The sequence below is a fragment of the Lytechinus pictus genome, chromosome 12, assembly GCF_037042905.1.
Source record: "Lytechinus pictus isolate F3 Inbred chromosome 12, Lp3.0, whole genome shotgun sequence".
Taxonomy (NCBI): Eukaryota; Metazoa; Echinodermata; class Echinoidea; order Temnopleuroida; family Toxopneustidae; genus Lytechinus; species Lytechinus pictus.
Window position 1 is genome coordinate 3,451,413 of NC_087256.1, and position 27,863 is coordinate 3,479,275.

At 36.7% G+C, this 27,863-nt stretch overlaps 2 protein-coding genes across 2 annotated transcripts; one reads left to right on the top strand and one right to left on the bottom strand.

Annotated features, from left to right (window-relative positions):
- Positions 1 to 991: 991 nt before the first annotated feature.
- Positions 992 to 5,770, top strand: LOC129273371 (slit homolog 2 protein-like). The gene is made up of 2 exons (XM_064107501.1): positions 992 to 3,916; positions 4,230 to 5,770. The coding sequence occupies exon 1, from the start codon at positions 1,269 to 1,271 to the stop codon at positions 3,903 to 3,905; it is 2,637 nt and encodes an 878-aa protein (XP_063963571.1). The 5' UTR covers positions 992 to 1,268; the 3' UTR covers positions 3,906 to 3,916; positions 4,230 to 5,770.
- Positions 5,376 to 26,808, bottom strand: LOC129273372 (ADP-ribosylhydrolase ARH3-like). The gene is made up of 8 exons (XM_064107502.1): positions 26,698 to 26,808; positions 23,003 to 23,284; positions 21,876 to 21,975; positions 17,033 to 17,240; positions 16,443 to 16,636; positions 14,405 to 14,523; positions 12,552 to 13,512; positions 5,376 to 6,807 (listed from the first exon to the last, which is right to left on the bottom strand). Exons 2-7 carry the CDS (start codon positions 23,169 to 23,171, stop codon positions 13,214 to 13,216), a joined length of 1,089 nt encoding a protein of 362 aa, XP_063963572.1. The 5' UTR covers positions 23,172 to 23,284; positions 26,698 to 26,808; the 3' UTR covers positions 5,376 to 6,807; positions 12,552 to 13,213.
- Positions 26,809 to 27,863: the final 1,055 nt, after the last annotated feature.

Genomic DNA, 27,863 nt, shown 5'->3' on the forward strand with positions numbered 1-27,863 from the left:
TAATAATTCGGAAGTAGATTGTATATGTGTAGAATTTTTTTTTTTTGCTCTATGATTCATGCCATAAAACAATATTAAATACATTATGTTTTTGTGTTATGAAAAATTTATTATATATGAATGATATGAATGCAGAAGAAAACAGTAAAATCAAATCAATTCAAACTGATTTACACCCATTGTATATATCACATGATTGAAAATACCTGGAATAATACATATCATTTGATTCCAAGATATAATTCTCAATCAGGAATTGTAAATTTATAAAACCCTAGTTTACTCAGCTTGGCACCAATAGTCCAATTATTACAAGGGAAGTTCAATCAGTAAACAAAAATAATAAACAAGGAACTTGCAAGTGGGCCAATTGCTGGACTTTACTTGTTTAAATGTTAATCTTTATGAGTGAACTCATTAATTAAAAATAGTGGACTCATGAATAAAATAGCCCGGGGCTCTAATAAACATGGCAACATGCGTTAATTTTATGCTGACGAGTGATTTTATACCAACAAAAGAAAAAATACAGAAGTAGGGGACCAGAATCTTTTTAAGGTTTAACACTTGATGGTAAATTTCACCCATAAATATTAGATTTTAGCACACATCTGTTACACATTTTTTAACCATAAAGGCCCTGTTGTCTTTATCGACAATAAAATCGAATTTTGTAAATAGATAATATACAGATCTCCCAAGTAAGTAATCAATTAGTGAGCAGGGTGAAATTCTTTATATTGGATACACTAGCTTTCAATAAATGTACTTGGTTTGGAATGAAACCATAACAAGGAGGGGTATCATCAGGGTCAATATTCTTTCTTTTCTCTTCTCGACCACTTATGAGGAAAAAATGGAGCCCATCTGCCTCCAGCCTCGTTGAACATGGATTGAAAAAAGCAAGTGACTTCTTATAGCCACATTACCGCACCCACCACTACATCCTGTCACCAGAAATGAGAGCAACAATAAATCCATTTTTATTTTTGCATTATTTATTATTATTATTTCAAAGGATGATTGGCATTCTGAGCTGCTTTCGATCCATTATTCAATAGTTGTAAGATTGTTTATCACAACTATGAATTAATCAGGAAGTACTTAATAAACATATCTCAAATTTCTACTTTTCTGTGCTTTTTATTGCAACCAACTTCCTCAAAAGCACAATCAAATGACTTTCTGAGCTGTCAATTTCTATCTATGATCAAGAATTTGTAGTTCTTTAGAAGTCATTGATCAGTGATAACATAAGAGACAGCTTCATGATGGGCATAAATGGCCCTCTATTTTACACCAGCCTCCTGATATGTTGTCTTCTACCCTTCACATTTCAGTTGTTAATGACACCTTCAACATTAGACCAGGAGAGCCTGGGATGTGTACTTAATGTAGAGCTAAAGACAGCCTTCTGCGGAAACAGTGGACTCAATTCGATTCCTCAAACTCTTTTTGAAGACATCCTGCACTTTGAATTATTCAGAAACAACATCACTTCTCTGTTAAGTTGGTCGTTTGAAAGATATCCTCTGATTACTCGCTTGGACCTTTCTCGCAATGATATCCGGGTAATAGCAAAGACTGCCTTACATCCTCTTGAACATTTGATGTACCTTGATATATCCCATAATCCTCACCTTGTTCTTCCAGACGAAGGGCTTCTACGGTGGGCTAGGAATCTTTCCACTCTAAACCTGTTCTCTTCAAACTTACAGGCTCTCCCCAATCACGACATCCTTAAGTGGAGTCCACGATTAGAATATGTTAGACTTTACAATAATCATCTCAAATCCGTTCATGTGGGATCTTGCGGTACTTTAACCTCATTAATCCTGTCAGATAATAAAATTGAGCAAATAAATCAAGATACATTCCATCTTGATTGCCACATTGATCTTTTAGATCTACTAGGCAATCCACTCCAGTCAGTTGACCCGGAAGTAGTGAAGTCATTGCATGTCAATACTTTAATTATTGGTGACCATCCCTTGACATTCAAGTTCTTTAAAGATTTGTTCTATGGAGTTTCCCTTGGTGAAATAGATAAAATTGTAATAATCAATGCCTCTGTAAGTGGCTTTCCAAATGATTTCTTCAAGCCCTTACATGACCACCCTCTTCGTCATCTTGAATTCTCATATGATGAACTGGACAACCTGTATCCTCATGTCTTCTCCAACTTGACCCAGGTCTATGAACTCTCATTTGGGAATGACTATATACCCAAGATTGAACCGGACTACTTTGAAGGTATGCATGGCTTAAAAGTCTTGACTATAGAATATAATCAACTTAAATATATCAACACTGAGAGTCAAAGCTGGAAGGTGGATTTGACTGAACTTCACTTAGCTGGCAACATGTTGACCAAAATCACTCCACATACATTTTGGGGTCTAAAGAATTTGACGTTCTTGGATTTGAGTGACAATGATCGACTTGCTACCTTTATGCTCAAATCTTTCTCGGGTCTTGATAATCTTGAAGTCATCAACTTGTCAGAATGCAATGTCTTTCAAATGAGACTATACACCCCGTCTCTAAGATGGCTTTCAATGAGCAATATAGTAGCCCCCTGGAGCCCTTTGGTGCCTGAAGAAACTTTTAGAGAAACAAAATCACTTGTAAGTTTAGATATGCTTGAATCAGAGCTCCGTGATTACAATCTGTGGAATGCAGCAATGAACGTATCTATTTTTGATGGATTAGTTAACCTTAAAACTCTAGATCTGAGTGATAATACTGATCTTGGGAAGAGTTTACCCAAGTACACCTTCAGAGAGCTCAGTGCACTGGAAGAACTGAGAATAGAATATTGCCACATTTCAACTGTTCACCACCTCACTTTTCAGGGATTGGTGTCACTTCAGAAGCTCAGCTTAAGAGGGAATATCATTCAAACTGTCCATCCTAGGTTATTTCAAGGATTAGTACAAGTGACAAGCATAAATCTTAAAGGAAACAAACTAGAATATCTTGACAAAGGCATATTTTCAACCAATGCAAATCTGACCACTCTGTCATTAGCTGATAACAAACTGACAAGTCTGAACCAAAGTACATTTCAACCTATAAAAACATCACTATCATCTCTTGATCTTTCAGTCAATCCAATTAACTGTATCTGTGACTTATCATGGCTCCTGAGTTGGCTAAGAAACTCTTTGAACCTGGTAAATAAAGAAGAAACTATCTGTTCATTAGCATCTTTAGAAGGGACTAAACATAAACCTTTGCTTGACTTTGACATAGAAAAATTGTGTAGAATTAACATTATTCTGTGTGTTGTACTTCCACTGGCGGCCATTTGCTTGGTGGCAGGGGTCGGATTTGTTTATCACAATCGATGGCAGTTAAGGTTCAAACTTTATCTGTTGAAATTGGCTGCTCTCGGGTACAAAGAGATCAGAGATGCGCGAGACCACAACGAATTTGAGTTTGACCTGAACATCATTTTCTACGACGACGATGAAGAATGGATACGAGAACATCTCCAACCGGCACTCGAGGAAAGACTTCCGCAGTTTGAGAGGAACGTGTTTGGTGACGAGGACCTTGTTCTTGGAATGCACTATTTGGATTCAGTGGATTATGTTGTGAGTAGGAGTTACAAGACTTTGATTGTGCTCAGCAGAGCTGCTGTTCGAGATCGCTGGTTCATGCTCAAGTTGCGAATTGCAATGGATCATGTCAGTGACACCCGCACTGAATTCGTTGTTGCCATCTTTCTGGAAGACATCCCAGATGATGAGATACCATTTCTAGCTCGCTTGTATCTCAGTGATGGCAGACCTTATCTCCAGTGGCCGAATGATGAAAGAGGACAGGAGTGTTTCTGGAATGAATTATCCAAAGGCTTGACAATCAATCTAAGGACTAATGATTTGATTCCAAATGAGTAGACTGGAATTCTCTGGCCTGTATTCTGAAGTCGGAGTTAACTTAAACTCAGATTTAAAGTTGTGGTTTAAGTATTGAAAGCCAATTGTTACATAAATCACTAACGGTAGAGATATCATATTTCAGCTCATTTGGCTCTCAAATCATTCATAATAGTCTAGTAGGAAGTATAAATAGATGATTGTCTTCACCACCGATGAATCAGGAAAGAGCACAGTAAACATAAGAAAAATAAAACTTACTAAAAATTTTGACACTCAGGGATTTCCATAATTTTAGCACAGAATTAGACCATGGTCTACTAAACCTGACTTCAGAATACGGGCCTCTTTGTTTCAAACAAGTTTGATATACATTGCCAGTTTTACAATGTACATTACATTAAACTTGTTCACTTCATTTTATACTGCGGGAGAAAACCTATTCAAAATTCATCCACATAATTTTAAGAGCTTTCTTCTTTTAGTGATTGAAAATGAAGTTGTTTCACTTGGTAAACTGTCAATCACTATAGGACTAACTACAGTTGTCAAACTGATAAGTCCACTTTTAATGCAAGTCTAATTTTGATAATAAAAACAGTAACAAAGAATGCCAAGACTATTATACCTGAATGTCAATAAAAGAACTCTAGAACACTTGCTATTTTAAACAGGAATAATCAGGGTTATTTCTTTTTTCATGGTCACGATGTAGATGGACTCACACACAAAATGTAATCTTGGGATAAATAATAATACATGACCCACTAATTGGGCCCTTTGGACAGCCTCTGACAGGCTTTTGAGCATTATTCCAGGTCTGCAGGTCAAAACAACCATACCTGAGCAAATATTAATGCAGGGCTTATCATTAATATAATATACTCCTATGATTTCATGGACCATATATCCTAGGATGAAATAATGGTAAATAAACTGAAATCTACCAATTTATAACAATATTACAGGTTCACCCAAACTTTTGAAGGGGAGCATATGTCAGTAAACTAAAACAGGCCATTTGGAGGATTTTTTTTATGATAGAGGAATAAGAGCCAAGACGTCTTATTATGAAAATTTGTCCATTATGATTGTGCACCTTAGCTATTTAATTGTACTGAGCATCAACTCTGCTGACAAACATTAAACCAAGCTCCAGAGTATTTTGATAAATAATGTCTGGATATATATACCCACCTAAGGACTTAGGTCAGCTGGGACCCTCTTTCCATATTATTCACTGACTCGCATATCAGTTTATGATGTACATTGACTGTGTAAGCTTCAAAATACTAATTCACAATTTAATTCATTGATGAGCATCATCATCTTTTAACATCTTTTAGGGGGCATTTAGATTATAATTTTTGTTCATTCTATAATCAATTGTACATAAATTAATGAATTATAAGAGCTTTTGGGGCAGTATTGGTAAAGCACAATATTAGAATTGAGATGATACATATACAACGATACAAAGGCACTAAACAGTTATATGTCTACAAAAAAGTTTAATATTTTAAGTTCATCATTTAGAACGAAAGCATTATGAAATTTGATAATAAAACTGTCACAATTATGAAAGACAAGCACTAGATTCTATTATTTTGATAGAAGTATTATTGTTTGACAATTTTGTGAGCATCTCACACAGATCAGTTTCTGGCCTCTCTGTCTCATTAAACCAAAATTTAACTATTTTCCATTAGAATAATGGAAGCCCCCCCCCCCCCTCCCCTACTATATAACCTCATTATTAATATCAAGAAATGTCTTCAAAACAAAAGCAATGTTTTCAGAACAAAGTAGATCAGAAAGAAATTTGATTTCATCATATATTTTTAACCACTTGGAAAAACCTCTATTGTAATTACACCTCTTAAAGCAGATCTGCTACTATTAGTATGCAAATAATCATTAATGGTGCAGGTGGTGGGCAAACCATCACTTCAAAGCAAGCTGGATATATAGCTTTACTTCTGACCGAAGCTGAGGAAAGATAGAACATTCATTCACCTCAAGGAGCAAGCGATAGTTTGTTTTATTACATGAGATCTAACCTTATAGGAAAACAAGTGAGCCGCCTCTGGCAGTCTCGCCTTCATTACGCGATTCACTATAGCAGCAGTGCTGACTTTGAAAACGAATATAGAATCATTTACAAAAAACACCATTCATATGATGATAAAATACTATGTTCATTGACCCTAAATGACATTTAACCTTGATCGTGTGACCGAAGACTTGTTCAAGACGATCAGTGATGTGGACTTCAGTCCACATTTCATGAACTAAATTCATAAACTTTCAGAGTTATGATGGCAATTCAAAAAATACCCCCAACATGGCCAAAGTTCATTGACCTTGGTCATGTGACCTGAAACTCACACTGGATGTTCACTGATGCTTGATTAATATTATTTCCCAAGTTTCATGAACCAGATCCATATAGTTTCAGAGTTATGACATTTAAAAAAACTTAACCTTGGTTAAGATTTTGTTTTGATTCCCCCAACATAAGCTAAGTTCATTGACCCTAAAGGACCTTTGACCTTGGTCATGTGACCTGAAACTCACAAAGGATGTTCAGTGATACTTGATTACTTTTATGTCTAAGTTTCATGAACCAGATCACTAAACTGTCAAAGTTATGATGGAAATCAACAAATACCCCCAACATGGCCAAAGTTCATTGACCCTAAATAACCTTTGACCTTGGTCATATCATATGACCTGAAACTTGGGCAGGATTTTCAGTAATACTTGATTATCCTTATGTCCAAGTTTTATGAACTAGATCCATATACTTTCTAACCTTCAGTTAATATTTTGATATTGATCCCCCCACATGGTACAATGTACCTTTACTTGATTTTCATTGGCTGATAATAGTCCAGTAGATATGTGAAAAAGATGCTCGAATCTGGCAGAAAGTGTGAAATTTGGCATACAGAGGTATTTTTGGGCGCTGATTTCAAAAATTGCCGGCCCCAAGCGATTTGACCATCGGGTCGGCCGCCATTTTGAAATCCAAGATGGCCACCGTGACCAATCATTAAATGTCATTTTCTTGAGTTTTACATGGCATGTGACACTGAAATTTGGCATATAAGGATATTTTTAGGCACTGATTTCAAATATTGCCGGCCCCCAGCAATTTGACCATTTGGTCAGCGGCAAAATGGCCGCCATCTTGAAATCCAAGATGGCCGCCATGATATATTATTGCAATAATTTTCTCAAGTTTTATATGAACTGCGGTATTGAAATTTGGCAAATAGGCTTAATTTGGGGTGCTGATTTAAAAAATTGCCGGCCCCAAGCGATTTGACCATCGGGTCGGCCGCCATTTTGAAATCCAAGATGGCCACCGTGACCAATCATTAAATGTCATTTTCTTGAGTTTTACATGGCATGTGACACTGAAATTTGGCATATAGGGATATTTTTAGGCACTGATTTCAAATATTGCCGGCCCCCAGCAATTTGACCATTTGGTCAGCGGCAAAATGGCCGCCATCTTGAAATCTAAGATGGCCACCATGATATATTATTGCAATCATTTTCTCGAGTTTTATATGAACTGCGGTATTGAAATTTGGCACATAGGCTTAAATAAGGGTGCTGATTTCAAATATTGCCGGCCCCAAGTAATTTGACCATCGGGTCGGCCGCCATTTTGAAATCCAAGATGGCTGCCATGAGAAATCATTAAAGGAGAACTATATTGATTATTAATGTGGTCTTATTATATGTCAATGGAAAGGTAATGATGTGGGGATTATCAGTGGGTCATTCAAAAATAACGAAAATAATACATAAGGTGAAAATCGCCAATTAAAAAACGTTCAAAATGCCTCTCCGAAATATGCCTCGCATCGGTCTCTAAATTGACTTGAATTTGATGACGTCACTTTCTGTACGAGATGCGTGATTGGCTCTCCCACGTGAAGCTCCACTTGCATGCAAAACCTGTTGCGAGGGTACGTTTTCTCCACACTGTCACTGAATACTTCGATCACGAAATGAAAGAAAACCCAGAATTTTATCTAGATTTGGATTTTAAAATTGATGATTTTGAAGATGAAGAGAATGATGATGAAATGAACAACAAAGTGACGTAGTTGGAGGTAAATTGGGGGAATTACGCCGATGATGATGAGTCGGACAATTCAACTTGCAACACGATCACATGCCGGTTCGCTACCTAACTCATGCAGCTGCTAAGTGCTAGCTACACCGCGCGGGCCAAATTGAATTCATGAAAATGAATTACCACACTGTCCAGACAGAGTCTCTTACCTCTGTGACTATGAAGAAGGAAAATAATGATAAAACTGTACTTACAAATAAGTGAATGTAATCCGAACCTGAAGGCAACTCAACGAATAGCAGCAGACGATATGCACCGACGATAAACTTCATGTGCATGGCTGGGATAGATTGTCACTCGTTCTGTTAGATGTAATTTTTATCTCATTAATTTGACAAAATTACGAAACTCTGGGAATTATTTATCTATATAAAAGTATAGTAACATCTCGTATTATTTCTTAAATTACGATAAAACCTTTTAAAAGCTCGTATATGTGATCGTAATCAAAATCACAAACATGCCGTATTGGCTGAGAGAGTAGATCTATGTACGTGTTGCACAGCTCTCAATCAAGCTACGCATGTTGGGGATCTTTTACATCTAATTTTAATTTACCTCAACGTTTTCCTTCAAAAAACGTTTTATCGTAATTTAAAAATTATACGAGATGTTACTATATTTTTATATAGATAAATAATTCCCCGAGTTTCGTAATTTTGTCAAATTAATGAGATAAAAATTACATCTAACAGAACGAGTGACAATCTATCCCAGCCACATGAAGTTTATCATCGGTGCATATCGTCTGCTGCTATTCGTTGAGTTGATTTGCCTTCAGGTTCGGATTACATTCACTTATTTGTAAGTACAGTTTTATCATCATTTTCCTTCTTCATAGTCACAGAAGTAAGAGACTCTGTCTGGACAGTCCGACTCATCATCATCGATTCCCCCAATTTACCCCCAACTACGTCACTTTGTTGTTCACTTCATCATCATTCTCTTCATCTTCAAAATCATCAATTTTAAAATCCAAATCTAGATAAAATTCTGGGTTTTCTTTCATTTCGTGATCGAAGTATTCAGTGACAGTGTGGAGAAAACGTACCCTCGCAACAGGTTTTGCATGCAAGTGGAGCTTCACGTGGGAGAGCCAATCACGCCTCTCGTACAGAAAGTGACGTCATAAAAAAATCCCCAATTTCGCGGACGTAATTCTGCGTGTTTGAAGCATTCAGAGAGAGAACTTTAAACTATCAATTAACTGAGTTCCATCGGTCTCCATGATATATGATGCACACCATCGTGTTCTCCTTATTTTCTCCTTTGATTTGATATATGATTCTCCTTTTTTACGATTTTCAATATATTTCTCCTTTAATGTCATTTTCTTGAGTTTTACATGACATGTGACACTGAAATTTGGTATGCCTTTTGTTGGGGTATTTTTAGGCACTGATTTCAAATATTGCCAGCCCCCAGCAATTTGACCATTTAGTCGGCTGCAAAATGGCCGCCATCTTGAAATCCAAGATGGCCGCCGTTATATATTATTGCAATCATTTTCTCGAGTTTTATATGAACTGCAGTATTGAAATTTGGCATATAGGCTTACTTTGGGGTGCTGATTTCAAATATTGCCGGCCTCAAGCGATTTGACCATCGGGTCAGCCGCCATTTGAAATCCAAGATGGCCGCCATGAAAATCATTGAACTCATTTTCTTAAATTTTACATAATATGTGCCACTGAAATGTGTAGCATATCGGTACCTGGGTGAGTTCATTTAAAAACTTGCTGGCTCCAAGCAATCTGACAATTGGTCGGCGGAAAAATGGCCGTCATCTTGAATTCCAAGCTGGCTGCCATATAAATATTGCAATTATTTTGTTGAGTTTTATATGATCTGCGGTATTGCCATTTGACACATAGAAGTAGTGTGGGGAGCTTATTTCAAATATTGCGGCCCCTCAGCGATCTGATCCCCTGAGTCAGGGTTATACGGGCGTAATTACAACTGGCAGGCCAAAATATTAATTCGAGCCAACCCAATAATTCTCAATTTTTAATTTTGATATTGCTGATTGACAAAAATGAATGAATATGATTGATAATCTAACACTGATTCTAGGGAGGGTAACTTTACTGAACTTCCTTTTTTTTTTTAATTTGGAAGATGTATCACCACTTTGGAACTATTCTTATACTGCATGGCGGAAGAAGTATTGCCATTTTACTGCGTCAAGTGATGAATTTGATCCTGTCAGGTGTAGTCTTCATAAATGCCGATTTATTTTTAAAATGAGCTCGTCGAGGTACCCTTTTCTGGTCAGATATGGAATGTCAGACATATATCCTATCTACTAGTAGTAAACATTCAATTCTCGAATTTCATCCTTATTTTTTTTTGGAACGCCTCTTTAACACACGAGTCTATGGGAAATGTTTCAGGCCCGTGATACCTTTGCTGCAAAATGGCAGCCATTTTGAAATACAAGATGGCTGCCATAAAAAAATCATTAAAAAATATCAATTATCATAATTATAACGTAGTTATTATTTTGAAATTTGGCATCTTGGGGTATTGAAATTTCCCCCCAGTAATCTGTCAAATAGATATGCTGCAAAATGGCCACCATCTTGAAATCTAGAGAGGATCGACTGTCATGAAAATTCATTGAAATCATTTTCTTGAGTTTTTTTTTTAATTTTTACTCCCCATTGTAACGTTGTGCATCATTCAAACTTGGTAACCATATTGGAATTCAAAATAGCATCTATTTATTTTATTTTTTTCATTGATCAAGGATTCAAAGATCAAGTTTTTCTCCAAATACAAAGTGTTACAGCCCATACGTAAGACTTGAGCAAATTATCTTTCATGGCGGCCATCTTGTATTTCAAAATGGCAACCAAACAGGGGTCTGACAATAATCAGGGCCTAAATATATGACTATATGACAACTTTCAGGGCCAGAGTTCATATAAAACTCAAGACAATTATCATTGCTTTTAATTCATGGCGGTTATTTTGCCGAAAACCCGGTGGTTGCATTGCTGGTGACCGGCAAAAATCAGTGCCACGTACTTCTGTATGCCAAATTTTGGTGTCATATATAATGTAAAATACAAGAAAATTATTTTGATATGGTTTTTCATGGCAGCCATCTTGCCGCTGAACTGATGGTCAGATCACTTGGGGCTGGCAATATTTGAAATCAGCACCCCAAAATAGGTACTCTACTTGCCAAAGTTCAGAGCACATGTAAAGTTCAAGAAAATTATTTTTTTTGTGATTTTATGGCGGCCATCTTAGATTTCAAGATGGCAGCTGACCTGGTGGTATGACTTAACTACACCTACACTGTTAAAATTTCAATACCATATAGCTCATACGAAACTAGAGAAAATTATTGCAATGATATTTCATGGCGGCTATCTTTGATTTTAAGATGGCGGCCGTTTTGCCGTTGACCTGGATGACAAATTGCTGGGGGCCAGCATTATTTGAAATCAGTGCCTCAAAATACCCCTATATTCCAAATTTCAGTGTCACATATCATTTAAAACTCAAGAAAATGACATTAATGATTTTTTGTGGTGGCCATCTTGGATTTCAAGATGGCGGCCATTTTGCAGCCGACCAAATGGTCAAATTACTGGGGGCTGGCAATATTTGAAATCAGTGCCTAAAAATACCCCTATATACCAAAGTTCAGTGTCGCATGTCATGTAAAACTCAAGATTTTTCATGGCGGCCATCTTGGATTTCAAAATGGCGGCTGACCCGATGGTCAAATCGCTTGGGGCCGGCAATATTTGAAATCAGCACCCCAAATTAAGCTTATTTGCCAAATTTCAATACCGCATTTCATTTAAAACTCGAGAAAATGTTTGCAATGATATATCATGGCGGCCATCTTGGATTTCAAGATGGCGGCCATTTTGCCGCTGACCAAATGGTCAAATTGCTGGGGGCTGGCAATATTTGAAATCAGTGCCTAAAAGTACCCCTATATACCAAATTTCAGTGTCACACGTCATGTAAAACTCAAGAAAATCACATAAATGATTTCTCATGGTGGCCATCTTGGATTTCAAAATGGCGGCCGACCCGATGGTCAAATTACTTGGGGCCGGCAATATTTGAAATTAGCACCCAAAATTAAGCCTATATGCCAAATTTCAATATTGCAGTTCATATAAAACTTGAGAAAATGATTGCAATAATATATCATGGCGGCCATCTTGGATTTCAAGATGGCGGCCATTTTGTCGCTGACCTGGAGGTCAAATTGCTGGGAGCCGGCAATATTTGAAATCAGTGCCTCAAAATACCCCTATATGCCAAATTTCAGTGTCACATGCCATGTAAAACTCAAGAAAATGACATTTTAATGATTTTTCATGGCGGCCATCTTGGATTTCAAAATGGCGGCCGACCCGATATTCAAATCGCTTGGGGCCGGCAATTTTTTTAATCAGCGCCCAAAAATACCCCTGTATGCCAAATTTCACACTTTCTGCCAGATCCGAGCATCTTGGCCATTTTTTGTCACATAACCGCTCCACTATAAGCACAATCATCTAATTAGTACAATGGTAAATGTCACATACAACAGACTTTGACATAAACGAATACAAATAATTGTTCATTCATGAAATGCTTCCCAGGTGTGTATATTCAATATTTGTTTCATTCTCATATATATAACAATGTCCATATACAGAAATTTTGACAGATGATCTAGCAAATAAAATCATCCCCAATCACAGTTTACACAGTACTGAAAAATAAAACTTCTATAGTAATCATAATGGTGTTGTCCAATAGACCGCACACACCATCCAGAGATCCTCATGGCCCTAGCAAAACAACAGTGTCAGACCTGCCAACCTCTGGAAATGAAAAAGTGTATTCTGTGATTAAAAAAAGTGTATTTTTCCCCCAAAAAATGTATTTCATAATAAATGCGTGGCGCACTCACTCATCGCGGCGCTCAAGCTACATGCAAGCTAAAATGCGCACTGTTCTTGCATTAAAAAAAAAGTTACCTGCAATTACATTGATCTAATAACCATATTTTTAAAGAAAAAATGTACTGCCGTATTTTGGTGGCAAAAACGTACTAAATACGCCAAAAACGTACTGGTTGGCAGGTCTGCAGTGTTATTCAGTATATTTCAGTTCTATTGCTAATTCATGGAAACCATATCCAACCATCCTAAAGAAACTAGGTTTTCTCATTCTTTCCAAAGTGTATATCATAGATGGCATCAGCCTGTAGAATGGCTACATCTGTTCCCTCACACACATTCATCCAGTCGGCAGAGATGGGTTCAATGCCATAGAATGCCCCAGCGATGGCCCCTGCCATTGAAGCGATCGTATCGGTATCACCATCCAAAGATATGGCATAGAGGATGGTGCGCTCAAGAGCGTTGGTGTTATCGATGCCTTCTACCGGTGTCCGGCAGCGGAGGAAGGAATAAATGGCTGCTGGTACACTCTTGTGAGCTGATATTTCATTTCCTAAAGAAAAAAAGATGACCACAGAAATATTATCTTCATTGAGTAATAATACATAGCGATGTCTCAATGTTTTATAACTAGTTATATCATAATTTACTAAATATTGGATACTAGAAATATAATTTGATATCTCTGGTGTATTTGCGATACAGAATTCTGGTGTATATTTTTGTCTATTCATGTATTAAAATCTATTGTTTAACCTCATTTCACCACTCTTGACACTTGTTCTAAAAATTATTAACTAAAATTCTCACCATTAATTATCGGAAATAAATTGAAAGTTTAACAATAAGTTAACTTCTACAACAAATAAATTTGAACAGAATAGAGAAAACAATCAAACAGATCTAAAACACTGTATTTTGTTCAATCGGAAGTAAAAAAGAATGTTTTGGTACTTTAATGATAATTTCTTCCTAAATTATAAGTGTTCAGTGATGTACATGTACATGACATTGACAACATAAAACTGATGGAGTCGAGGATGTCACACACTTACTGTTCTTCCATGTTATATGAATAATGAAATACCTCATCCTACATTGTAAACACATGATTTTATTCATCCTTAACCATACGGTATCTCACTGTTGAAATTTATCATGAATCGATCAAGAGCCTCTTTATCATATAATCTACAAAAATTGAAATATTTGACATTTCACATAAAAAAGGGAAGAGTGCGATCATTGATTCTCACATCTGAATACTACCCCAATGGTGCATTCAAATATATTTTATAAAACTAAGCAAAATGTAGAATATCAATATCTATATTTGACATCCAATTTGGTGATTTTTTTACATCTGTTTGGATTCATTCAAATCAACTTGCTGTTGTGGTGTTTCTTAGTCTTTATGTCACTGTTAACAAAGAACTGTTGATTACCTAATTCAGCTGCTACTTTCTTGATATTAGCATCTTCCTCTAAGAGGGGCTTCAATAACCTTAATCTTCTACAGTACTCTATGCCCTGGCTTCCTGCGGTTGTAGAGTTATCACTTGTCCTGAAGAAGATAAAGACAAAATAAGTAATAAACAGTTGCAAATTATTTCAAGGCACATAGACCATGTTAATAGCTGTTTTTGTGCCCCTTTTGAATTTTTCATATTTGTGCTGTAATATAGACACATGCCCTATGGAAAAGTGTCCTTGCCTGAAAAATGCTGACATATAGGCCAGTATTCTCAAGAGGTTTTTGAGGGGGCTGGATATGGTGTATCGGGCAGAATTTATTCACAAAAAAAGTTGCGAGCGAAGCAAGTAAGCAAATTTTTTTACATTTTTATTACAGAAATCAAATTTTATGACAGACTTTGACATAGTATTCAGAAAAATATATCATTTGTCACCCTTCTCTCTTTCTTTTCTTTCCTTGTTTTTTTTTTGTCTGTACGCCACTGTGAACAGGATTCTTTTTTTAATGATTGTGCGCGAAGATCTATGCGGCGGTAGCGTGAAGAGTAAAAAACAAGTGGAACGCCTCTGGCAGTCTCGCCTGCATTACGCGATTTAATATAGCAGCAGTGCTAACTTTGAAAACTACTATAAAATAATCATTCACAAAAACACCATTCATATAATGACATAATACCACGTTCATTGACCATAAATGACATTTGAACGGTGACTTAAGACTTGTCAACTACACCCATGTCCACATTTCATTCACTCTATCCATAAACTTTCAAAATTATGATGGCAATTCAACAATTACCCCAACATGGCCTAAATTTATTGACCTTAACTGACCTTTGTTTTGTGACCTGAAACTCACAGGGGATGTTCAGTGATACTTGATTACTCTTGTATCCCAAGTTTAATGAACTAGATCCATAAACTTTCATAGTTAGGATGGTAATTCAACAAATACCCCCAACATGGCCAAAGTTTATTGACCTTTAATGACCTTTGACCATGGTCATGTGACCTGAAACTCGTACAGGATGTTCAGTGATACTTGATTACTATTATGTCTAAGTTTCATGAACTAGATCCATAAATTTTCAAAGTTATGATGGTAATTCAACAAATACCCCCAACTTGGCCAAAGTTCATTGACCCTAAATGACCTTTGACCTTGGTCATGTGACCTGAAACTCAGGCAGGATGTTCAGTAATACTTGATTAACCTTATGTCCAAGTTTCATGAACTAGGTCCATATACTTTCTAAGTTATGATGTCATTTCAAAAACTTAACCTTCGGTTAAGATTTTGAAAATAATTCTCCCAACATGGTCTAAGTTCATTGACCCTAAATGACCTTTGACCTTGGTCATGTGACCTGAAACTCAGGCAGGATGTTCAGTAATACTTGATTAACCTTATGTCCAATTTTCATGAACTAGGTCCATATACTTTCTAAGTTATGATGTCATTTCAAAAACTTAACCTTAGGTTAAGATTTGATGTTGACGCCGCCGCCGCCATCGTCGGAAAAGCGGCGCCTATAGAGGTGCACAGTATGGCGCATGTGCCAAAAAGCTGCATAATAAAAGTCCCGAGCAAGCGAGAAAAAAATAAACCTTTCACGAGTATCTCACTTTGAGACATTTTTTACATTATATTCAGTAAATAGGCCTTAACATCATCTTGCACTCTTCCTTTGCTTTTCTTTCCTCCTTTTCTTTTTTTGTTCTTGGTAGTAGAACTTTTGGAGGCCATGGCCAAACCGCCAGTGCTATGCGAGTGGTTCCAGGGCAGAGCCCCCCCCCCCCCCTGGAACCTCTTGATGTCAAAGCCATTTTAAACCTTACAGATTGCCGCTATTTCTTTTCTATGGTGACGGTGATGATTTATCATGAAAACCTGTTTGCAGGATTCCTGCAGGAAAGATGCTGCAGGAATCCTGCAAGGAGAGACGCAGCCATGACTTTTGACAAGGCGCCTATAACGAAGGTTTTACACCTCTGCTGATGACTCACCGTGACACCTTAGCAGCAGGTGAATCTGGGGCATCTTGTTTCTCCATCACCTCTAGAAGTCTGTCGATGAAAGCATCCGTGTCAAAGGTTGTGGGGTCAGAGTGCAAAGCTAGGTGGATTGCACAGCACTGAAGGATGGCTCCAGAATAACCAAGGTAGTTGCTATGAGTCAAAAGAGCAGTCTGTTTAGCAACCTACAAGATGAGGATGAGGTGGTGAATTAGAAATGGTAGCAATGTCTGGAGATATCACCAGAATTGATCAAGAATTTGCTATGGGTCAAAAGAGCACTCTGCTTAGCAACCTGCAATACAAAGATATTTAGGGGTAATTGTTTGAGTGCCTCTTTAGTTTGCTTTTGTTCTTCATACTGACAATATTAGAATTTATCTTTCAATCATTGCTTCATTTTAAAGTTCATACATTAGAAATAAATAAATTTTGATAAATAATAAATTAAGTATTTGCCAATTTCTATCTTTGGAAAGGAAAATTCAAAAATTTGCAAGTGAAAACAATGATTTTAAGGATACTATCATGTTGCCAATTTAAGGATTTAAGAATCATTTCTTGAAGCAGTTTAGAAGTACCTCAATCATTTTTTCAAAGTTGACTTCGGGGCAGAGTGCGACAGGGGCCACCCTCATGGCTCCACCGTTGCCATAGGAACCTGATCCATTGAACTGCATCCTTGCTGGTTCAAAGGGATCATCTAGGTCTTTATTGAATGCCTTTAAGACTGAGATTACGTTGCCTCCATAACCTCTTTGAGGCTCCTTAGTGTACTCTGTCCCAAACCTTAAAATAAAGAGGGGGAAGAAAGAAATAAAATAGAAATAATAATAATATTCAGATCTTGTATTTAGCAGATATAGACTAGACCCATTCTGGAAAAAGAGGCCTATATAAACTTTAAGAAGCATTTTGGGGTAAAAGTTGGAAACCGGACTATTTCACACAATTCAAATATACTGAATCTGATAAGATCGGTTCCCAAGCTAAATTCTCATGTTTTGACCACCTAATTTGCATAAACAAAATGGCTGCCAAATTGACAATTCAGAATATTATTTTGACAATGTTCTTTAATTATATTCGCTTTCACAGACATGAATGCTGCAAAATCCTGCATACATACGTGTACCTTTCTGGAAAACTTGTTATTTTTGTTTGCGGCTAATTAATTATGCAAATTTATGCATATTTTGGATCATTATGCTATAATTTGAAAATTTCAGCTCAAATGTTTATATTTTTGGTACAAATAGCATTTACATCATTATAAATAATTGTACGGCCCTTAGAATATAATATCACAGTGAATAATAATGTATTTTATTGTTTTTTTTTAAATTTCTTATGTATTTCTTTGTATTTTGTAACTTTTGTTTTGTACATGTTTTGTTATGGGATCTGTAAAATTATTGATTATCAATGGCAGAAAATAATTAGCTTCAATGATTTAGTTATGTAATCACTTTTTTATTTGCATATATCCATGGGCATAAACAGATGCACCCACATCTGCATACAAAGGTAAACTCCTGCACGGAGGGCCTTCCCATTTAAAAACACACTTGTGGAGATCCAACGAATTTCATGAACCTATCTGTATTCAAGCGAATGTCATTATTAATTGCTTATATTTTTATTATAAAATGGTATCTTGAATTATGATATCAATCAATTCATTCATATTTACAATTTTAGATGATGAATTATTACATTTGAATCATAACAGTACTGTAACTCTCAACCTAATAGTCAATCAGTTGCATTTAATATCCTTTGGAGTAGTTATGTTCCCGACCAACAGAATCTGATCACACATACATGTATATACATTTAGTGTGTTTTTCTTCAGCAAAATGAAGTGAAAACCGTCTGCTGAAAATGAGATGTCCTGTGTTTTTCTCTATTACGCTCCTCAAATTGTCCCAATATTGAACAAAAATTCTCAGAACTGAACCCACATATAATCCATCTAATTTCTCATTTTGCCTATCAATTAGACTGTTTTCCGTGTTTTAAAAGCCAGACTGTGATGTTCTAAAGTTCCACAACGAATAAGTCACTGCATATCCTTTTAATAACAATTTTTTTATCATTGGACTTCATTAACGGATAACATGTGCATCTCCATAATATATATTTTCCAATGCAGTACTGCACCTGTCCTATCAAGGATTGCCGCTTCATCCAACTTCCCCCAGCTTGATATACACCTTTACCTTCGGGGTGTTGAATGATCAATGTCAGTTATCATCGATTTGGTGTTCCATTGGATGGCTTGATTGATAGGGCAGCCTCATATTATAAAAGTCATCTCTAATTGTTGAAATCAAACCAATTTAGTACAAGTATTCTGCGAGGCAGTTCGTATCGAAGTCATCTTGTTTGTGTTCTTGAGATATGTCCGATTCTCATGTCACAGATCCATAGAGAAAACCTAAACTTTTGTCTTGAGAGAGAATCTGCTGTCTAACCAGATCTTGTTTCAGGTGTTAAAATGCTCGGAGTGCACCTTTTCAATACCGCAGGAATTGTGTAATGTCTTCTAGGCCATTTATCGAACTTCTAATATTCACACATCTTCATATCTTCATAAGATAGACTATTTCAAATTGATAACGAAGATATCTTTCAGAGGATGGTGGGTTCCTGGCATGTTTGGCGTTCCTGTAGGTGATTATTAATCCACTTCTTTTGATCGGTATTTAACCCAACAGCATCCAATAGCTTACCCAGCTCTGATAGGCTACATGCAAGTCTGAGGTATCACAATCAAAGTCTAGGTCGAGAATTTCTTCGATTGTAGAGCCAGGATTTCTCTTTCTATGAGGAAAGCAGTTGCCTAAGTTATGTTTAACCTGTCAACCGGTTTTGATACCAGTGAACATGTCATTCTTCTTGGGAGACTGACAGTCTATGGAATTGATGATTCTGCACTCCAATGGCAGGTTTCCTCTTACCTTGCCAAAAGAGCTGTATGAAGCTGTATTCATCACTGGCATGCAGTCTCCTGTGACTACCCTTTGATATGGAGTTCCTTGGGAGTCTGTCCTTGTCCCTTGTTCTTCAAACTGTACATCACTCCTCTTGGCTCTGTATTGTGGCAACATGGTCTTGGTATACACTTCTATGCTGATGACATCCAGCTGTATACCTCACTTTTGATCAAATAGGTAAATATACAGAGGTTCGTGCAGCTGCTGTTGTTGGTGCTGCCATTGAGGATTGGATGTTGGATGAAGGTCAACTTCCTGGAGCTTAACAATAAAAAGCGAAGTATCTTGTTCTGTCATCTCCATATATGCGTAATTATTATGACTACAACTCCAGTCTTAATAGGTGAGGAAGCTATACATGTATATCTCCAGTATGCAAGGAGACTCTTGGCGTAGTCTTTGATATAACAATTAGCATAAAGAAACACACATCACATGTCTGCCAATCTGCACATTACCTGCTCCACATAATTGCTGAGATCAGACATTGTCCTACATGAGGTGGTGTAGAAAATATCATCCATGACCGGATAACCTCTAGACTGGACTTCTGCAACTGTCTCCATGCTGGTTTACCTTCAACAGGCATCTCTAGCACTTTTTAACCATAGGACACACTGGGAAAATTTGTTCTGCATTGGGCAGTGACTGGGCTGGAAACCTTGTTTTGCCCATGTTTTTACCATGGAGCTTATCTGTGTTTAGCCCCATGTTTTTATCATTTCCTCTTCTCTATTCAGTATCGTTCGTCAAAGAATCTTCCAAGGCAAGGATTGGATAAAAGCTGTGGTTTTCAGTTATCACTTTGATGGTTGACTTGGGGAAAATGTATCGTTGCCAAATAAATAAATAAATCGGTAATGACCAAAAAACTATAAGTGATCCAGTAATACAGACCCTTTGCATTTATTACAATAAATTGTTCTTTGGTTAACTGGCATGATTGCAGTTCTGATGGAGCTGAATCAAAGATATAATTTTGCTACAAGGAACAATGTACTGATACTTATATTCGATTGATAAACTACACTGCGTAAATCATACGTTTAATTGATTATTTTAATATATCTATTTCAAGAAATTTAAGTTCAGCATGATTACAGGTTTTCCAACTTCTAAACTCTTCTCTTCTTACGGGTTCATTGAATTTGGTAATTGTCATGATTATAGGATCAGCATCAATGTTTTATAATGGGCATGTCTACTATACCTTGCAAGTATATTACTTTCTATATACAGGTGTGGGTGTGGGAGCATGTGTGTGTATTTGTTCCTGAGTACAATTAACAGTTGTGGCAAAAGAAGTTTATCAAATGATTCAATCATTGAAGCTTAATATTTGTCTGCCCTTGATATTGGTTTTTTAAAGATCTCATATACAAAGCAAATGGCAGAAAATACAAGAACACAAAAGAAATATCAAAGAACAATAAAATACATATAAAAATTGACTTGAGTATTATATTTAAGGGCCAAACAATTATAATGATACAAATGCTATTTGTACCCAAAATAATAAACATTTTAGGTGTAATTATCAAATTATAGCATAATATTGCAAAATATGCATAAATTTGCATAATTAATTAGCCGCAAACAGAAATAACAAATTTTCCCAAATGGTACATGTTAAGTATGCAGGATTTTGCAGTATCCATATCGGTGAAAGCGAATATTATAAAAGAATATTGTAGAAATAAGATTATAAATTGTCAATTCGGCAGCCATTTTGTTTATGCAAATTAGGTGGTCAAAACATGAAAAATTGGCTTGGGAACCGGTCTTATCAGATTCAGCACATTCAAATTAGGTGAAATAGACTGGTTCCCAACTTTTACCCCAAAATGCTCCTTGAACTCAAGTTCTCCCCATATTGGTCTTGTCTAATATATGCTATCATCTAACATAACTATGTGTATTTACATGTACAAAGGACTTTGGATATTTTTACCCTGGCTTTAACCTGGCAGACTTTTTAGAACCCCCCCAAAAAAAAGAATTAGTGCAAGTGCTATGTACATGTACTTCTAGATACCCACTTACTGCTAGGTAAAAGTTTACCCCAACTGGGTTGCCTTTTGCACAAAGTGGATCAATTTCTTGCTGAAGGAAATCACTTCATAGCTGGGATTTGAACCCACTAACTCTAAATATTTCTCTGCTCACACTCGCTCAATGTTCAGATGTGTGACTAGAACTCTCGAGTGCAGACTACCTGTGGGGCTGATGATTCATTTATTTTGAATATAAAACTAGTCATGCAAGAGCATCTTGAGTGAAGAAATCAATGTTCTTGAAAAGAAAGTGAAACTCAACTACAAGCTACAAAGCTGATTTTGCGATGCACATTTCACATTATAACTAAACCAAGCATTCAAACTGTTAAGCAATGTCAAATTCATACTTCTCAACTGTTAGAACTTACTTCTTAGCTAGATCCTTGCTGTTGAAATTGCCCCTATTATCAATGAGTGATTCAGCTATACAGTGACACATTGCCGTATCATCTGTGTATCGTAAGTAATCTGATATGATAATGAAAATAAATAAAGGGTTTATTCATTTGACTTATTTGAATATTAAAGGTTTAATAGTGGGACAATTCCATAAAATATGTACATCCAACCCAATATATGTGGGACCTTCATGAAATTGTCTGTCTCTGATTCTTTTCACAGTCGGTAATGCTCTCAAATGACCATGACTTGGTCAGTGCATGAAGTGAAATAAAACTTGAGAAAAATGGGGGTCAGATGTACAAAAAAGTTGTCTTTTACGGAATTGCCCAGTGGGCAAAATACATGATCAGGTATGAAATATCTATCGTGATCACTACAAAAGTGAACTGACAAGTATTATAAAATTATTTCTCATCTCATCTGTCAAAAGTTAGTTTCATCAGACCTGTAATACATTTATTTCACAATCTTTTTACTGGTAAAGTTGGATAGTGGGAGAAGAATTTGCTTTTAAGTATCATGATCTTCTTAACATTTAGTATGGTTAGGTCCCCCACGTCTGAGCAGCCCCCCTTGTGTGCGCACACGTGTATCGATTCTAGTAAAAGAAGATACGAAACGACTTCAAACTTTACACATGCAATACATAGAAAGATATTTTTTTTAAAATCCCGACTCAAAATGGTGGAAGCCTTTCTCATCAAAGTCCCAGAATCGTGTGTTAAGTGCATGAGTGCGCAGACATTGGGGAACCATGTTTTTGATAAATATGAAAATGACTGGCCGAGGTTTTTACAAGAAAATAATATATTTCTTTCAAATTTTTATGAGATTTAATAAGGAATACTATCAACTAAACATTTTTGTAAAGTTAAAATAAATTTCTGTTTCATCCTGAAGTTAAATAGTTAGGTTCGCAGACACGGGGCCCCCTTTATACCAATTAAAAATAAATTCCCAACAAAACATTCAAAATCAATGCACAGCCATCTTACAATGTGCATTCATTAAAACTGTAATCATGGCAAGTCAAAGGGTGGCTTTCTTTGAAACATACAAGGATAAAAAAGTGAAAAGTTGACAAAATATTCACCTTTTTCTTTTATATCTGTTCCGATCCGTTGAAAGAATGCTGTCAGGGACCCGAAAGTGTCTAGCTGTGGAACACCATGTACTTCATAGGGAGCACCAAGGCAATCGCCTGACACAGCAGCTACTAGACACCCTTGGAAGCGAGACCTCAGGGTAGGAGTCACAGCCATAATGATTGTCAGTGTATTACCTAACACAATCTTTGCTTGAATGAAAGAACTGGTTCATCAACTGGATCAGAGTCGTGTTTGCCTTCTTTGGTCAATTTTTAATGAGCAAAAACCTGCAAAAATAAAATTCAGAAGTGAATACGTCTATTTTATTTTTGGTTGCCATCTGCTGCTAAATCAATCTACTGATTGAATCAACATGATCCTTTTAATTTCAATTTTAATTCCATATTTATCCATTGAGTAGGCTAAATTGAAACTTGCTCTGCTCTGTTTGCCTTTGTTTGGTGAAAGCACGACCCATTAATTTATCCCAGAAGTTCTTTTACCAATAAAAAAAGACAATTTGGCAGATCAGCCTGTAACTTTAGATCTACAAGCTGATTGCAAAATTTTCTTCTTTTTTTATTGGAAAAAAAGAACTTCTGTTCTGGAATAATATAATAGTAGGGGCCTAGGTCTAAGTCGTGCATCATACTTTCAAGATAATGGAGTAGATCTCTCATAAAGACACATGGTAATGCCACACATAATCTATCACAAGTTGAAACAAGTAAAGATTTAGGCATGATCATGGACATAAAGCTTAGTTTTGACCAACATTTTCAGGCAAAGATCAACAAAACCATTAGGTTAATGAATCTGATAAGACAAACATTATTTTGTTTATCTACACAAGGAGAACTTTTTACTCCTAGAATAAAGCCTTTATCAGACCACGTTTAGAGTATGCACATGCCATATGGAGTCCTTACTTGAAGAAGCATATTCATGCACTAGAATTTGTACAGAGAAGGGCCACTAAGTTGGTACCCGAGGTAAAAAAAACTTCCATACGAACTAAGATTGATCCAACTAAAACTCCCTACATTGACATACCGCCATGTGCGAGGGGATATGATTGAAACTTACAAGTTATTTCATAGATATGAGCAGAAGGTAGTGCAAGATTTGGGTCAGGTTCATGGGCCTACCAGAGGTCAAGATAATTGTTTATTCCAAGATCAGTCACTGAGAAACGTGAGAAATCTTTTTACGTGAGAATGAGAAAACCATGGAATAGTCTCAGTAATGAATTAGTTAATGCATCCAGTGTCTACAGCTTAGTTCGTGAATGGACTGGACAAGTATTTGGAGAAGTGAACCAATGAAGTTCAAGTTCGACGCTGACCAACCAGGACATGATCCGGCCAACCTAAAGAGAAAGAATTTGGAACTGAATACAGTCATGACTTTGTTCAGTATATTCCTTAATTGTCCCTAAGTATCTTAAGTAGATATGACCAGGTCCATCCAGGAGGTAGTGCCAGATTTGGGTCAGGTACATGGGCCTACCAGAGGTCATGATAAAAAATAATTTATTCCAAGATCAGTCACTGAGAAACGTAAGAAATCTTTTTACATGAGAATAAGAAAACCATGGAATACATGTAGTCTCACTCTCAGTTATGAATCACCGTAGTTAATGCACCCACCCAGTGTCTACACTTTCGAGAATGGACTGGACAAGTATTGGAGATGTGAACCAGAGAAGTTAAAGTTTGATGCTGACCCACCAGGACATGATCTGGCCAACCTAAGTCTAACGTTTAGAGAGATGGAATTTTAGAGTCTTTAGAGAGATGGACTTTGGAACTGAAAATGAGACAGTCTTACACTACAGTCCAGAGTCAATGACTTTGAGTTTTTGTCATGTTTCTTAAGTACTAACAGTTAACAGTATTACTAATACAAAAATAGTACTATTAATATTACTATCCCTAAAATAAGTAAAAAGGCCCAAGTAACATTAGTTTTAGCAAGTAAAGAATGGCGGCATGTAGTAAAGAATCAATGTACAACAGCAATTTCAAATTAGACTATGTAAAAATTAGGGAAGTTTAAAACCGGCAAGGAGGTAAATTCACTCGCGCGATTATTCACTCCGTTCAATCCACTGGGATTGGTCCACGATCTTGAGCTAGCTCCGCCGCCTTCGTCGGCGCAACTCTAACGTTAGCTCTCGTCCCTCCCAGCTTTATTGCTCGATATCCTCCCAATGGATAAGCGAATCGACTATGAAATTCTTCTCTTACTTGGGCAATATGCAAGCCTTTCAGATGAGCGCACTGAGAGAAGAATCCTGTTGAATGGTATATCATACAATACACCTTTGGTAAGACGCTGGATAAAAATCCTCAATAGTTATGAGCTTCCAAGTCTCACTAACATCCTTAGAGATCGGATTCCATATAATTATAAAGTATGGAAGAAGCTAGCAGCCTAGCACTGGGAAAAATTTATAAACAACACTATGCTGCCCTTGAAATTGCAATTGCAAAAAAATCTTCTCTAAGTCTATGGTCGGGCATGACCCAATGTGATAAAAAGAATTATTACCCAAAGCAAGTCTCCAGCCCTCTCCTGAGGGAAGCTATGTCCATCAGAGCTCAATTATCCTGCAGTACATACCCAACGAATAGATTACTGATTAGAAGGTTATTCTCTCTGAATCAAAGTACCACTAGGGTGTCTGGAGAAAAATATTATTTTTCTTATTTCAAGAAAATATCACATTTTCTTTGTGAATTTGAAGAGAAATGACCTTCAGACTGACAGAAATGTAACATTTTTTTAAAAAATCCGATTATTGGCTGCAAAAAAGAAGAATGAAATTAGGTCAATTTTCAGCATTTCTCTGCCATTGACTGTGTAGTTAAGAAATGGACACACACAAATCCAAATTTTTAGCTTCCGAGAGCTGTTATAAATTTATTATTAATGCCAAAAACTTGTCCATAAAGAGTCCAATAGGATTTTTTATGCTCTTTCTGATGGTATGATTTTTATAAAGATTTGGAAACCAGATCACAATGAAAAATTGCGACAAAGTGAAAAAATTGTGCAAAACAGAAATTTCATTTTCCCATAGAAAACGCATGGGGAAATGGCAATCTCAACACACACAAAAATAAGGGTTTGCAATTTATCTCTAAATCCTTATTTAAAATGATCATATAAACTTGTCCTTACTGTCAAAAGAAGCCCCTGAATTTTCTCTTTCCATACATGCCAAACACAAGTTAATAATCAATTCAGATCACATTTTTCTAGTAGCCTGAACTTCCCAAAAAAAATGTGCCACATTTTCCCCTAAATCAGCCTGTCTTATGCTGACACTTTTCAGTGTGGCTTCAGACACCTACTACCACAAAGTCCTGCAAGTTCTGCCACTCCGAACTGGAAAGTGTTGTACATTTTGTTGGAGAATGCCCAGCATTTAGCACACACAGGAAAACCCTTCTAAACTTAATAAAAGACGAGGAACTGTGCATTTCAATGATCAAGAACCTCAACAAGCTTCCGTCCTGTTTCTTCCTGACGTCGAATTAGCAGATTCCTCCAGAAACGACCTCAACCTACCGTACCGTACTTGTCTTAAATTTCTTGCATAAGATTCATCTCTCTCGATCTACCTTACTCTCACGTCAAAAAGAATGACATCTATGAATTTTAATATAATTTTACAGATATTTCGCCGACTAACCTCATCTTATCAGCCAATTTCTCTCTCACTGACACTGTTTCGATTCACTACCGGGCCGGATGACGGGGCCGCGCCGGGGATCAGATCGGACCGGTCGCGTCGGCCGGGCCGGCCCCGAAGCTCTTATGAAAACCCCCATTAATTTCACAGAGAGCAAGACCTCTGAAACAAAGAGGTCGATCCTGGGGGGGGGGGGGGGCAGGGGGGGCGATCGCCCCATCAATGAAAATATTGAGGGGGCAAACATATCGTTTTGCCCCTCCCCCAATAATTCCGCATGTGCAAGATAAAATAAGATTGTAATGTTACACAGAAATCAGCAAGCGAGATTGAGATACATTAAATCGTGCTCAAAATGTCCACTTTTCAGATTGGAATCTAAAAATGTTCAGCTCGCGCTTCGCGCTCGCATCATTTAAAACCCATACTTTTCATGATTAAATAGGTGAATAGAATGTCTCGTTTTCAGTTCTTTACCTCAATAGAGAGTCCCGCTTCGATTTGCAATAATCTTTTGTTGGATATATATATATTGTTCTTTAATTAAAACGTCAAGTAAACTGTCAATTTTTTCAGATCGAAATATCAAAATTTTCAGCTCGCATTAATTTTTTGGTGAGATGTGTGTCTTTTTCTCATATATATATATATATATATATATATATAAGCCTATATGTGTGTGGGGGGTGAGTTTGTTTTGTGTGATCGAGCGCCTTTGGAACGTTGATTCATGATTTTGCCCCCCCCCCCCAATCTGAAAAATGGGTCGACGCCCCTGCTCTGAAAGACTGCTGTAAGACCATGAAACTTGCTTAATCTTTTAAGGGTCTTTCAATGAACTTTCATAAATCTCCAAGGTCTTTCACGATTCTTGATGGATCTTTTAATGGTATTCGTGGTCCTCGTGAGTCCCAAAACTTTTTGAAACGGTTCAACAACAGCCTTTCAGCTGTACGTCCAGCGGTCTTACAGGAAAATTGTCTTTTAGTGGTCTTTCAGCAGTCTTTCTGTGGTCTTTCAATGAACTGTTGTTGTTAATTGTTGTTATATGATCTTGTGTTTTAAGGCGTGTACCATTCAGATATGAATATTTACGCCTATGATTAATTTGTCTTATTTTTGTGGTTATAAAATTTGATGCATTTCAAAGTTCTTATTAGTCTTTC

What these genes read in the sequence shown, in the direction of transcription:
- LOC129273371 (XM_064107501.1), top strand. Translation starts at nt 1,269, where the DNA reads ATGATGGGCATAAATGGCCCTCTATTTTACACCAGCCTCCTGATATGT.
- LOC129273372 (XM_064107502.1), bottom strand. Translation starts at nt 23,171, where the DNA reads ATGGCTGTGACTCCTACCCTGAGGTCTCGCTTCCAAGGGTGTCTAGTA. An exon ending in AGCAAGGATCTAGCTAAGAA is followed by an intron (nt 17,241 to 21,875) that starts GTAAGTTCTAAC and finishes CTTTATTTTAAG; the next exon opens with GTTTGGGACAGAGTACACTA. An exon ending in GAAAGTAGCAGCTGAATTAG is followed by an intron (nt 13,513 to 14,404) that starts GTAATCAACAGT and finishes TTTTTTCTTTAG; the next exon opens with GAAATGAAATATCAGCTCAC.